The 13729-nt window shown below is 38.6% G+C and overlaps 1 protein-coding gene across 9 annotated transcripts in view; it reads left to right on the top strand.

Annotated features, from left to right (window-relative positions):
- PATJ (PATJ crumbs cell polarity complex component) overlaps window positions 1-13729 on the top strand; it is a 365234-nt gene that overhangs the window by 326445 nt on the left and 25060 nt on the right. For 6 of the 9 annotated variants that reach the window (XM_060139890.1, XM_060139887.1, XM_060139888.1 and 3 more), the window contains 5 exons: window positions 804-890; window positions 4541-4646; window positions 5393-5430; window positions 8522-8644; window positions 9607-9711. In XM_060139890.1, the coding sequence (XP_059995873.1) occupies window positions 804-890; window positions 4541-4646; window positions 5393-5430; window positions 8522-8644; window positions 9607-9711 (459 nt within the window). Of the gene's footprint in view, window positions 1-803; window positions 891-1480; window positions 1527-4540; window positions 4647-5392; window positions 5431-8521; window positions 8645-9606; window positions 9712-13729 lie in introns of those variants that run through there. The other 3 variants (XM_060139886.1, XM_060139891.1, XM_060139892.1) reach the window with 3 other exon arrangements.

Raw genomic sequence — 13729 nt, 5'->3', positions numbered from 1 at the left:
ATGTATCCTCCTCCCTCTTGGGCTATATTAACATGAATTCATCAAATCCAGCATTTATTGCTTGAAGAAACATTAAAGATTGTTACAGACCAAGTCCTTCATCTCACAGTGAAGTCTGAGAAAGTAGAAGGGCGTGCCCAAGATCTCAGAGCTGCACTTGAGGGGTTTTCCTGCCATCCAAACTGTCTCTCACTGAAGTTGCCGGGAGGCTAAGGCTCAAGGTTCCCTTCCAAGTGTCTTTGCCACATGGACCCTACCTCCCTTGAAAGAAACTGGTTAATAAAAATCCTTGTAAATTGCCATTCAACTATAACCAGGTGTATCTTATTCTGTTTCACAAATACTATAGCTGTAGGAGCTTTTGCAAAGATAAATGAATTTTATTTTAAAATCCTGCTTTCCTAAAATAGTCAACTATCAGTTACTACTCAACAGAGGAATTGTATTAGATTACCTCTGTGTTTGATTTTTCTGTCCTCCTTTTCACCACTTTTTCTTAATCATTTCACTGCTCGCAAATACTTTCATCAGAAGGGAAAAGGAAGAGAAAGGAGGTGAATTGAAATGTAATCCTTTTAACGTGTTTAAAGAAGTCGCAAAATCATGAGATGAATAACATTGAGCTGATAAATTTTTGTGACGTTGTGTGATTTTTTTTGATAACTGAATTTCCTTTCTACCTGCAGCCTTCATCAGCCATTTACAGTTCTTGGCTGCAGAGAGATGAGTGGAGGCACTGCCATGAGAATTTAGAACACAAATCCTACTGTTTTTCACCTCTGTTCTTTTCTTGTCTTCCCAAGTGTGCACAGGGACTTGTGCAGCTAGAGATTGGAAGACTCCGAGCTGGTTCCTGGACCTCCTCGAGGAAGACATCACAGAACAGTCAGGTTGTTGATGGCTTCCCGTTAGACTGGCTCACCTGTCCCAATTGGGAGAAAGTTCTCCATTTCATAAATGATGGTTTGGAAACAATGTGTAATATACAGCATATTCACAACACCAAGTTCGGTGTACTTTAATGTGTTTGAAATAAAAAGTGAAAGGTGGGGTGGGAATTCATTAATCCCTAGATTTTTCTCTCCTTTATTGCCTGCAAATGTTTTCTTAGAACCCCTTTTCTCTCCCACTATTAGTTCTATATTACCTAGGCATTGCATGTACACAGCTGTGTTTATTTAAAAAAGAAAGACGTAACATCTGGTGGCAATTTGACCCTCATTAGCACAACATTGTTCTATTCATTCAATTAAATATTGCTATAAAGTTAACTTGTGAATAGCCACTCACACATGCTGAGAGCAATTAATGGTATATTCCTGGGAGAGCAAAGTGGGGGGTTGTTTCTCCTGTGGGAGGGAAGCCTTAGTGGGTGATATTTTGTGGGTTAGCAAACATCTCATGTTTATTTGCAAGGCTGAGGTAAATGCCACTTTTTTTCAATGAAGTATATTTCACTGTATTTTTTTTTTCATTGTAGTGGCTGACAAAATCAAGACAGTAGAGGATATGTTAAGTCCCATTTGGTACATAATGAAACTATAGAAACTTACATGTGACCCCCAATCCCTTTTGTGGGTTATTAGATGGGCCTTTGTCTGAGGTTAAAAGCATGACTTTTGGTCTCCTTCCTAATTTCCTTAAAGCCACTCCAAGGCCTTTGTTTAGATGATGTTCTGATTTTATGGTTAGCACACAGGTGCTTCTGGAATTAAGTTAGCTGCCCCTTTTGCCTCATTGGTGTTAGAAAATGAGCGAAGAAAAAACAACATTGTTCAGATAGGTTCACAGATTAGCTGGCTTCTTTTAGATAATCATCAGAACAATCAAACCCAATAAACATCATATTAGGTTTGGAACTTTTGGGGGGGGGGCATTTCTGGTTTATGTAATGGGCAGCAAATATCATGTGTACTAAGAGACAGTGGTGCGTTAGGATTCTAGAGGTCAATAGTTGGTGAGGACTCTGACCAGACTTGTATCAAAAGTGGGAACTTGAGATGCAAAATAGTTGTCTTGGCTTCTTCCTTAATGGACGATTCAACTTGAGTGATTTCATTGAAGCCCTATTGTACATAGGGTTTAGAATGCAGAATGAACAATACTGGAGATGAAATTTTTCTTCCTGGAGAGTATGGGAGGGCAACACAGAAGGGGTTCAATTGGGTCTCACTCCAAAAGGAGTTTGATAGATTGAAAAGAGAGAAAAGGTATCCCAGGGCTTCCCTGGTGGCGCAGTGGTTGAGAGTCCGCCTGCCGATGCAGGGGACACAGGTTCGTGCCCCAGTCCAGGAAGATCCCACATGCCGCGGAGCGGCTGGGACCGTGAGCCATGGCCGCTGAGCCTGAACGTCCGGAGCCTGTGCTCCACAACGGGAGAGGCCACAACAGTGAGAGGCCTGCTTACCACAAAAAAAAAAAAAAAAAAAAGGTATTCCAGACAGAGGGTGTAGCATAGGCAAAGGCACAAAGGGGTTATAAGGAATTCCAGTGTTTTAAGAAAATTTTGGACTGACAGGTGAGGTGGTAGGTAGAACTGGATTTCTGTCCTTGAGGAATGTATATGTGCATCTTAGTGATGAATAAACTTTACACTCAGGTTAAATACAAAACTAACAAATTTAGAGGCTCTATTATTAAAGGTCAAAAACCCTCCATGACCATTTATCTGTTATGTAAATGTGAGCTGTCATATTTCAGAAACCTGGAACGAAGTATCAAATACTTTTCTTTAACCTCTTTGCACAGAATTTTTATTTCAGAGGGTAGAAGTTTAATTCAATTTTAAGCAAAGCAGAAAATATATTTTATCCTTACTTTGTTCTTAAAATTATGACCTAGATGATATGAAAGTCTGTACTGATATGTAGCTAATGGGAAGAAGGCTTGTAGCAGACTGTAAAAGAAGTGTCCTCCATCTTCAAGAATTGAATATCAGCCCATGACCCAGATGGAGAAAAAGAGGAACCCATTCCCAAACATTTCCCCTCCAAACCTTTTTAAAGCAGTCAGGACTCTCTAGGGGCACGGATTTCCTTCTGAGCAATTATAAGATAGGGAGACAGATGCCTCCTTTTGAGGGTCTAGGAGAATTTTAACTCGTTGACTTGGCCTAGAGAAAGTGGGTTCATTAAGAGAGATCTTCTAGCCATGGGGCTACAAAGCCTCTTTTTAAAAAAAGTGTTTTCCTACCAACCAGGAAAGAGTATCTTTACTCTGCAGAGGAAAATGTATAATGGTAAAAACACTTGAGAAATCTTTTCCTCAGATAACTGAGGGAGTACCTCCAGGCAAAGTTCATATTTCTAAAGGCCTTGACAAACACAATGTTCTGAGATTTTGTTTAGGCAAAGGTTATAATATGCTATACTTCCTCATTTCTGAGTAGTTATCTATTATAGCACCATTGATATAAATCATATCCTTTCAGGAAAAATATAAAAACACTCCTTTATATATATATATATATATATATATATATATATCCACTGTGAAGTGCACTGATGTCTGTAACTTACTCTGAAATGAATTTTTTTTAAAGGCCAACTGAGTGATGAATAGATATGTAACAAAAAAATAGTAAAATATTAATTGTGGAATCTAGGTGGTGTGTCTACTGTATCATTCAACTTTTCTGTATATTTGAGATTTTTCATATTTAAGGAATGTTAAAATATTAAACAACTTTCAACATACTAAGGAAATGGATCAAATTATAATTTTTCAGGTAATAATTATGGTCTTAGGTTTACCTCAAAATTTTGAGGCAGTTAAAGCGTAACCGTGAGAATTCGGTAGAAAAAATTCTTTATTCATTAGTGGTGTCATTGTTTTCTGCATTGGAAAGCTCCTTCACTGTGTATACGATTTTCATTGCATATGATTTTCATTGAATAGCCACTAGCCAAACATGACTATACATTATCTAAATTTATTTAAATAAACGTTAGATTTATTTTAAAATGATAGTAATGGAGGTATAGCAGATTGAGCTGAATTATTACCAACTCTAGGAAAATCTTTGAGGAAAAAAAATTTTAATATTCCTAAACTAATATATTCCCCGATATTTACTGCTTTTTCTTACAGTTCAGGGTTCTTTCTATTTGATGAAGTTCCTATAAATCTAGATTTTATTATATTTGTTTTAGCAAAATAGATCAGTAATTTAGATAAAAAGAAAATAAATTTTGCCTGTAGTCCCAAATGACACTTAGTGGCATTAACTGATCATATGTAAACACTGTAACAGGCTAGGAAAATGTTTCTGATTTCATGTGGAGCACAAAAAGCTTAAATTACTGCATGTTTTCTACCTTGATGATTGAAACCACATATAAAAGCACATACAACGGAGAAAGCAGTGGAGCAAATGTTAAATGGGATTGTTTAGGGTGATAAGAGAGGGAGTGTGAGTAATTTTTGTTTTCTTTTCTGGCCTCCACAGAATTTTCTATTACATGGTTATGGTTACTTCAGTAAGTAAAATAGTAATAATAAATATGAATTTCTAAGACTGACCACTGAGTTTGCTTTTCAGCAGAGTCAGCACAGCAGCCTTCATCCTTCCCTTGCTCCTGTTATCACCAGCCTGCAAAACCTGGTCGGCGCAAAAAGAGCTTTGGATCCTTCCCCAAAAAACTCAGGTATTACTTGAGACACACCCTCAGCAAAACGATCCTGTTACCCAATTTAAAAAAATTTTTTTTAAATTTTTATTGGAGTATAGTTGATTTACAATGTTGTGTTAGTTTCAGGTGTACAGCAAAAATATTTTTAAATCTTTGAACGTGGCCACATAAGCCCCAAGCTTTCTGAAAGGCCTGTTCTAAAGGAAGGAAAGCCATAGAGATTCGTTTTTGGAATATGCCTTTAACTTTACACATGAAAAAGAGAAAAGCAGAAATCTAAAGTACTTCATAAAGTAAAACCATTTCCAGAGAGAAAATTTTAAAATGACAGGTCCCTCGAGGAAGGTCAGAAGTGCATATCCCATCATGGGTGGGGTGGGGAAGGCATCTTTTTAAGCCTTTCCTTGGGTAAGGTTATCATTGATTAAGGTGGAAAAATGTTCAGTGAAACAAAAATGGCTCACCCTCCAAGCCATTTAATCACCGTATTCCAGGCAGTGGCTGCTACAGGCCATCAGCTTTTGTCAGACCAAATGATTATGGCCACATCTATCTCAAACAGAGAGGACTTGTTTAAAATAGAGGACATAGCCCCTGATTGATGGTCACCAGTTTGGATTTTGAGAAAGGGTATAATGCCTGCTTGCCTCAGTATTCCCTCCTGAAAGACCTAGAAAATGATACCATTTTCATGGGACAATATTATATCCTAAATATATTGTCTCTTACTTTTAAAAAGTTAATTTATTGTTTCTTCATAGGCACAGATGTGGGACTAAGGACCATTGAGATAATCAGGGTAAGTCAGTTATTTTGCTTTTTTTCTAATTTGTGTTGCATAATATGTACATCTTTCCCTCAATATAATATATTGGATTGTTAGTGTGTTCTTTTAAGTTACTGAAGGCAATATATGGTCTATGTAACACAAGCAGTCTTAGGAAAATATAGTAAAGCACATACATGACCACTGTGAACTTTTTGGGGCACCACATTCACTTCATTTTGTGCACTGTGTTTAAGTTTTAAAAAACAAAAAATGGTATCACATTAGACATACTCTTGTAGCTTGTCTTTTTGACTTTAAAGCATGGACTTTTAGCCGTGTGAATAACTATTTTTTGACAGCAGATGGTATGATTTTTGTCAGTTACATAGTATTCCATTGTATGAATGTGCTGTAATTTTTCTTAACCAATGTCCTCTTATTAAACAATTAGCATATTTCTCAACTTTCGCCATCTTTTATAGCAGAATGTCTTTGTATTTTCTTTTTGGCTCATATCATGGGTGATTTCTTTAGGATTAATTCTTAGAAATGAATTGTTGAGTCAAAATCCACACTTGTTTAAAGGCTTTTATATATAATGCCAAATTGCCCTCCTGAGAAGATTGTGCAAAATGCATTTCATTTCATAAAGTTGTCAAATCCTGATTTTCAGACTCCTGATAATCCTGTGCAATTTTTCAGACTCCTGTGTGATATCCAGAATATTGGCAAGCAGTTTTATTTTCCTTATTCTTACCATTAAATTTGGGATTCAAGCAATAGTGAAAAAAATTATGACCTTGTTGTAATCATGGATCAACTTCAGTAAAGTGATATCCAGCTTAACTTAGTTCTCTGGACTCAATTATAGCTGTGTTTAAAGACACTGTACCATTTATTAGCTCTATGACCTTTGTCAAGTTACTTAACCTCAATTTGCTTATCTGTAGATTGGGGGTGATAACCCTTGCCTCACAAGGTAAATCTTGTTGTGTGGATTAAATGAGGTGTAATGCATACAGTATACTTAGCATAGTACCTAGTTCATCATGAATGTCCAGGAATTCATTATTATTAACTACAGCTTTGACTAAATCTGCCTTATTTGTTCCCAGTATCTTTCCACCAGCGTGGCAACTCAAATGTTCCTCGTATGGGGAAGTTAAATGTACCAACATGTGCATAATTATGGATAAACTAAGGAAACATCACAATGGATTTGAACAAAGCCAAATTATTCCCTAAATTTCTCCTCATTCCAAGATTTATAACATATCACTTTATGTTTCCTTAGTCATTTCAGCTGCTTATTTTTACAGGCTTTTATAAAAAGGCCTGCTCCTACCCACCCTGTTCTCCCCCATACAGTCCGAGCAGAAACTTCATAATGAAACGCATCTTACCATTTGCATGTAGGGTTTTACTATTGATGCATTCAGAAAATAGAAGCTAGACACAAACACTTTGGAAAACAGAATATTAAAGTTGCTGTCATTTTGTTCTTTTTCCTTTGTCCAACTTTATCGAGGTGAAATTGAAACACACTAACCTGTGTATATTTTTAAGTGGTCAAGTAAAACTGCAGAAACCTTGCAACCCTGTAGGTCCCTTTTCTGCAACCACTCCCCTAACATTTATGTCATTGTTGTCATACGTTTACATCTACATAAATTGAGAACCCCACCAGACAATGGTATCATCTTGGCTTTAAACTGTCCTGCATATTTGAAAAAACTTAACAAGAAATTGATCGCATTTTACTGGTTCTTTGCATGTTGAGTAACTTAGGGGTTTTTCCCAGCCCTGGTGAATGTTATTGCTGTGTAGACTCTGAAGAATGCTGGTGTTTATGTTTTAGCAGGCATCCACCCAGTTAGGCTCAGACTGAAAGTTATGTCACCTTTTGTAAGTGGTAGTTCAAAACTCAGTTCAGTTCCCGAGTGTGGGTCTGTCCCTCATATGCGTGGCTTAGACTGAACCTGAGAATTCTGTGGATGCATTCACAGAGGGACAGGATCCCCTCCTCTGACTCTCTCTACTCTAGTTTTCTTCCTTCATTCTCCAGCCATCAGGGCTCCTTTTCCTGGTTCCTCTGACCAGAAAGATGGGAGTTAACATCAAAGTTTTAGCAGTTTGCCCCACCTTTACAGCTCCTTGACTGGGTCTCGTCTTCAGGACAAAGCTGCCAGGAAAACAATGGGGAGATACACCCTCTGCTGTCGTTTCTCCAAGTTTTGGCTCTCCACCACAATTTCTTTGAGTTTCTTTACTTTTCAGAAGTCTTAGGTAGTTGTACTTTAAATTTTGACAAGAGGTCTTCATTTTCATCAGTAGGAGAAAGGTGCTATAGAGTGTGCATGCCACCATGCTGAAACTGGAACTTGTCACTTATTCTTTTAGTGATTTTTAAAATGTTAACCCTGGGATATAAATGTGGGGGAAACCTGCACAAAGGCCAGAATCTCTTCACCAGGGTTGGAGTGAACAAACGGCCTCATCTCAATCTCAGAGAACATTTTCGGTCGCATGTTACTTCTCTCTCCAAACTCTGTACTCACTACAGTGGGTGTCTTCAAAGATCCTTTGTTCTAGCATAGTCCTGCAGCTCTTTCAGAGCCAAGTGTGTTTGTTCACACCCAGAAGAGCATGAGATGTGCAGTAATTTAATTGTAAACACCATATGAGGACATACTTGCCAAGTTCTGCATCAAAATTGGCCACTAAACTGAGCAGTAGCATAGGGTTGTTTTTCTTTGTTTTTTTTGTTTTTACTCCTCCTGTTGCCTTTTACTGAGCCCTTTCTGTGGGCCAGGACTGCACTATATGACCTCATTTAATCCTCAGATCAACACTGTGAGGTAGGTGGTTTTCTTCCCACTTTATGCGTAGGGATGGAAGCTCTAAGACGTTAAGGAACTTCTTTAGCACCCCCAGCTAATTAAGTACTCCAGCTAATTAAGAGCTGAAACACTGGTCTTTCTGACTTCAGAGGCGCTATGGTTAACTCCTGTGGTACCGTAGCCTCCTGCATCAGGAGGGATTTTATTCAACAGCTATCTGGGGACAGTCAGGTTGTGGCTCTTTGTTAAACATATAAGCCTTGTTTTCCTTTGTTTTTTAGGAGCTCAGCGATGCCCTTGGGATCAGTATTGCTGGAGGAAAAGGAAGTCCCTTAGGAGATATCCCAATATTTATTGCCATGATTCAGGCCAGCGGTGTGGCCGCACGTACACAGAAGCTTAAAGTAAACAAAGGGGATGGTGAAGTGCTCTCAGCATGTGATGCGGTGGGTGGGAGAGGATGAGGCAGCCAGGGGCGCTGTGTTTAGAACTGGAATTCCAGCAGCTATCAGAGACCCACACTGAGGGCAAAATGCATTGGAGAAAGTTTATACCTGAAATTCATTATGTCCCTGAACATATAAAAGTAGTATCGTTTGTGTCAAAGCTTCTCAATGATAGAAGAAATTGCAGCTCATTTGCAAAGCCTCCCATATCATTTTTAGCACCTCATTCCACCCAAAATTGATTTTCACCTGAGAGATTTGACCTTAGACTCTTCCTTCCACCAAAAGAATCAACATCTATGGGCTTCCCTGGTGGCGCAATGGTTGAGAGTCCACCTGCCGATGCAGGGGAGACGGGTTCGTGCCCCAGTCCGGGAAGATCCCACATGCCGCGGAGCGGCTGGGCCCGTGAGCCATGGCCGCTGAGCCTGCACGTCCGGAGCCTGTGCTCCGCAACGGGAGAGGCCACAACAGTGAGAGACCCGCATACCGCAAAAAAAAAAAAAAAAAAAAGAATCAACATCCTTATGAATTTTTTTCCCGCATCGCTCCTTAATCTTAACTTAGGTAGAAAAAATAAAGCAGAAAACATTTGGCTTCCTCGGTAGAGCTTTATTGAACAGGTAATTTGTACACCCCACTATTATTGGCAAATGGATGTATGCAACACTACCATTACCAAGGTACAAAAGGCCTTTTAATAATCAAGTCTGACCCCTTTCTTGTTTCTCTGATTGGTCTGTATTTGGGGAAAGCCATAAAAATTCCTCATGCTTCTGTAACACGCATACACAGTAGAGACACAGAATCTTCACAATAGCCACAAATGGGAAATATGACTTACAAAGAATTTTAAGCGTTCTTCTCAAATTTAATTTTTCTTAATGATAGTGATTTTTCTCCCACTTTTGTACCTCCAGGTTGGAGATCGGATTGTCAGCATTAATGGGCAACCTTTGGATGGGCTGTCTCACGCGGACGTGGTTAATCTGCTGAAGAACGCCTACGGGCGCATTATCCTGCAGGTATGGCGATCAATGGAACTCGCAGCTGCGAGAGGCAGATAAGTGGTGTGCAAAAAAGATTGAGCGTCACTGGCAGGAGGCATCACCGCCCAGCAGGGTGCCTGCCGATGTGAATTATGAAGGTTGAAAGCAAGAAATTATTATTTGTATTCAGAAATTCTTTAATGCCACCCATACAGGCAGTGAACATGATTATATGAAAGCATAACAAGGGGAGAAAAATTACCCTTTGCTTCACATGATAAATCAACAAGGCTTTTAGCTTCTGGTGTTCTTTTGTAAATCAAAGTTTGCAAGGAATAGAAAATGATTTCTTTTCTTATGCCCCAAAACTGTGTCTGAACTGCCCAAGTGCACTCCTTTTAAAGGAAGGGAAAAGTAACAATGCTCTTTCTCCTGTAGCATAAATGATTGCCAACACTGCTAAATGCTTACCACATAGTAGTCATCAACTAAGGCAGACAATCATTTTTCAGCTGTGGTCCCCAAGAGTATTGTCCAGAGGCACAGGGAAATATACCAGGAAGTAAAAACGAGGTGTGCTGTTAATCACCCCTCCTTCGATTTCAGCACTTTGAGTATCTCTGAGATTAATATCGTGTAGTGAGTGAGAGGCAGCGTACTGGCAGCAAGTTTTGTTAGTGAGTTCCCCCCAAAATGTATGTTTATAATCACCGTACTTCTGCAGGGGTAGTATTAAATGGTTTATAGGTAAAAAAAATAAAACCCACCATTTCGTATCTCAGAGAGAGGGGAAGCCAGCCCCTCCAATCATTCTAGCCTTTAAATAATCAGTTCGAATTGGAAAACCATAACTTTAGGGAGGACCAATTTGTGGTACTTAACTCTCACATCTCAAATGTCTAAGTCCAAAGTGCCGAAACAGACATTTAAGGAAAAGTCAATGGCTTTCAGTACGTAGGAAGGGAATCGTAAAGTACTGCCAGTGGTTTCAAGGGAGTTTATGTGGTAGGCAATATGTTATTCAGTGATCTGGGTCCCCAAGTTTCTGTTGAACACAAACAGGAACGCTGTGTGGACTGGCTGTAGAGTCGACTTCCTTTGTCCTCATCCTCGGGGGTTACCTCTTTTTCCACCTTCCACTGCTCCGTCATCCTCAGAACCTGCAAATCCTTGCTTTTTCTTGTTTGCAGCCCTTGCTCTTCCTTCGAGTTATGCTGACCCCTAGAGGCCGTACAAGTGCAACTCTTCAATCGCAGAGCTGTGGCCCATTAGTTATACAGAATTTTACCAGGAAGTTATCAAATGATAACTATGTCAAGAAAAAAAAAGTGTTTCCCTTAGCAGAATCTAGTATTATTAACATTTTTATATACCAATATAATTTGTTCAGCTCCACCTTCTTCACAAAGAATTGAGAAAACACAGTGTAAAAGTGTAACATTACGTAAAGTACTTTAAGTGGAAATGAACTCATGCTCTCCCATGAAGAATTAACCCTTCATTCAGCCAAATTTGCCACTATTCACATACTTTTGAAGAGATTCCTTATTTTTCCTATTTCTGCATTTTAAGAAAATGACTTTTGGTTTCAAAATGTTCCCGTGTTAATCACGTTAGTTGGTGGTGTTATTTTGTAACAGGTGATGTTAAAAATGGAATCCTTTGGGATTTTGACAGTTGTGATCTACACAACTCTGGGTATGGAGCACATGTGCTTTCAAAGGCTTTAAACACAGAACTCAGGAAATTTCTTACGCCCTGCAACAGACGCCTTTCAGTTGCATAGTCGTATTCACTTTAATTAAAACAATGTGCATGGAATGGTACCAGCAATACAATTATCACAGCTGAGTTGTCAGTAGGTAATCATTTTTATTATCAGGTGAGCCAGCCCATTGTCAGAGTAGTAGAGAAGGTCGTCAGATAGTTGTGCCTGATGATGTGGAAAAGACTTATTGTCGGTGCACATGGGAAGCGGTCAGCAAGTGCTGATGGCACAGGGACGATTAGGTCTGGATCAGTGAACTGGAGGGTGCAGAAGGGGAAGAGAGTCGAGGAGACAACTTCTGGAAGCTTCTCCCCATAGTTTAACTTGCTATTGCTAGGTATAGTAAGGAAGTAGATATTTCTGCCCTTAAAGTCTGATGGTTTCTTACTGTCAATTATAGATTGGTCAGTGGGGATTGATTTGGGTATAGGGGTCATTTCAAATGTTCTCAACTATATTTGCTTCTGTAGTCTGATAGTTTGCCTTGTTTAGTGCTTTTGTCTATGAACTACCACAAAATCTTTTTTGGACAAAATAAGGTAACCCAGACTCTCTTCTAGAAAATTTCATTTTTACCTCTTTCTTTGACAATATAGAAGATAAAAAGAGCACATCAGGGATTTTTGTCACTAAATGAACTTGTGGGGCTTGTTCTGGATCCAAACATTTTAGAATGTAGAATGTGGATGGAGGCAGCACTAACTAAACCAGGGAATATAGGAAGGGCATGTTGGGAGAGAACATTGTATTTTGAGGCATCCAGGTGGAGATATCCAGCAGGCAGAGGAAATGGGCTGCCAATACTCGGGGAGACTTCAGTGCTGGAAACAGGATAAATAAAGCCATCTGAGGCTTCTTGGGGTCAACATCCCCACTGCCTGGCACATTATACTTCATAGATATTGGTTGAATAAGTGAATGTAAACAGTGGAGACAAAGACAGAGGATCAAGGTTTGGAGTCAGCAGCAACTAGGGAGAACAGGAGAAGAGAGTCTGAAGTCAGGGAGATTAACTAAGGGTCTGTCTACAAAGTAGTTTGGAGGTCCTTGGGGACACCCTCCAAAACACAAAAAACCTGATGTAAGAGGGCCCAACTGCTGGTTAGGAGAGAGAGATGTGTCATGTTCAGGATAATATAGAGAAAACAGTGACTTCTCTTGTGCGCCCTCTTTAGAAAATGGAAGAGAAAAAATAAGACACAGGATTAATTCAGGAGGTCCAATATCCAACAACCAGGAGTTTAAAAAGGAAAAGCAGAAAAATAAAAAAGAAATGAAATGAATTTAACTTAAGGTCCATTAGTCAGTGAGCAAAATAAATAAAAGAAGAATAATACCTGTATACTACATTCTAAAACTTTCAAAGAGAAAAGTATAAGCTACTTACAGAAGAACAAGAGATTCAAATGTCCCCTGACTCTTTTTCAGCAATATATTTCTGAGAAAATTACTTTAGGATATACTCCAACAAAAGAGGAAAGTAAGAGAGAGGGAAGCAGGTGGTTCCAACGCTAAGGAACATGGAAGTCCCAGGACAGCTGTGCAGCAGGCAGAGAGAACAACTTGTCCAAATCAGAGCAGGAGAAGAGAGCTCTAAGGGAAACGCCTCTGAATTAGAGGGAAAAAAGAGGAACAGATAGATTACCTTGTACGTTTAACTGAATTGGAGGTTTAAGATCCAATTAAATTGGAAAGTTTGGGGCTGAATTAGTGATAGTATATACAAATTAAACAAAATAAGATCATTATTGACCTTGAGGACAATAAACTTATACCAAAAAGAGAGAGAGAGAGAAATATAATCCTAGTATAGTAGTTGGCTCAGTATGAATAACATTTATATAAACATAAGTCATAATAAAACTGATAGAACGAAACATCGTAATGCATGAAATATTAGTAGCATGGGAGTTTGTGATGTGTTCGTGGAGAGGAAATTATAAGAGAGTTAAATCTTTAAAGTTGAAATAAGGTTTCAGAAATCATTAAAACTACAAAGGTTTAAGTATATCTAAAGAAACATAAGAAAGAAGTAGAACTTAAAAATATAAAAGTTAAGTGTAAGATTTTGGCAAGCTAAATTTTCATCTGTTGGAATAGGGAGTCTATTGATGTCATCAAGATGATAAATTTCAAAACAGTTTTATAAAGTGTATTATTTAGCTTACACCTCTAGAATTGAAAAGAGAAATGTTCAGTGTGTATCTAGGGAATGAGAGTGTTGAATTTTTTTTATCATGTACTGTAATACTTAATTTTTCATCATGTGAACACAAAAGGAAATAT

The sequence above is a fragment of the Lagenorhynchus albirostris genome, chromosome 2, assembly GCF_949774975.1.
Source record: "Lagenorhynchus albirostris chromosome 2, mLagAlb1.1, whole genome shotgun sequence".
In the NCBI taxonomy this organism is placed as follows: Eukaryota; Metazoa; Chordata; class Mammalia; order Artiodactyla; family Delphinidae; genus Lagenorhynchus; species Lagenorhynchus albirostris.
Note: the sequence above shows the minus strand (reverse complement) of the source record. Positions and strands in the feature narration are given on the sequence as shown.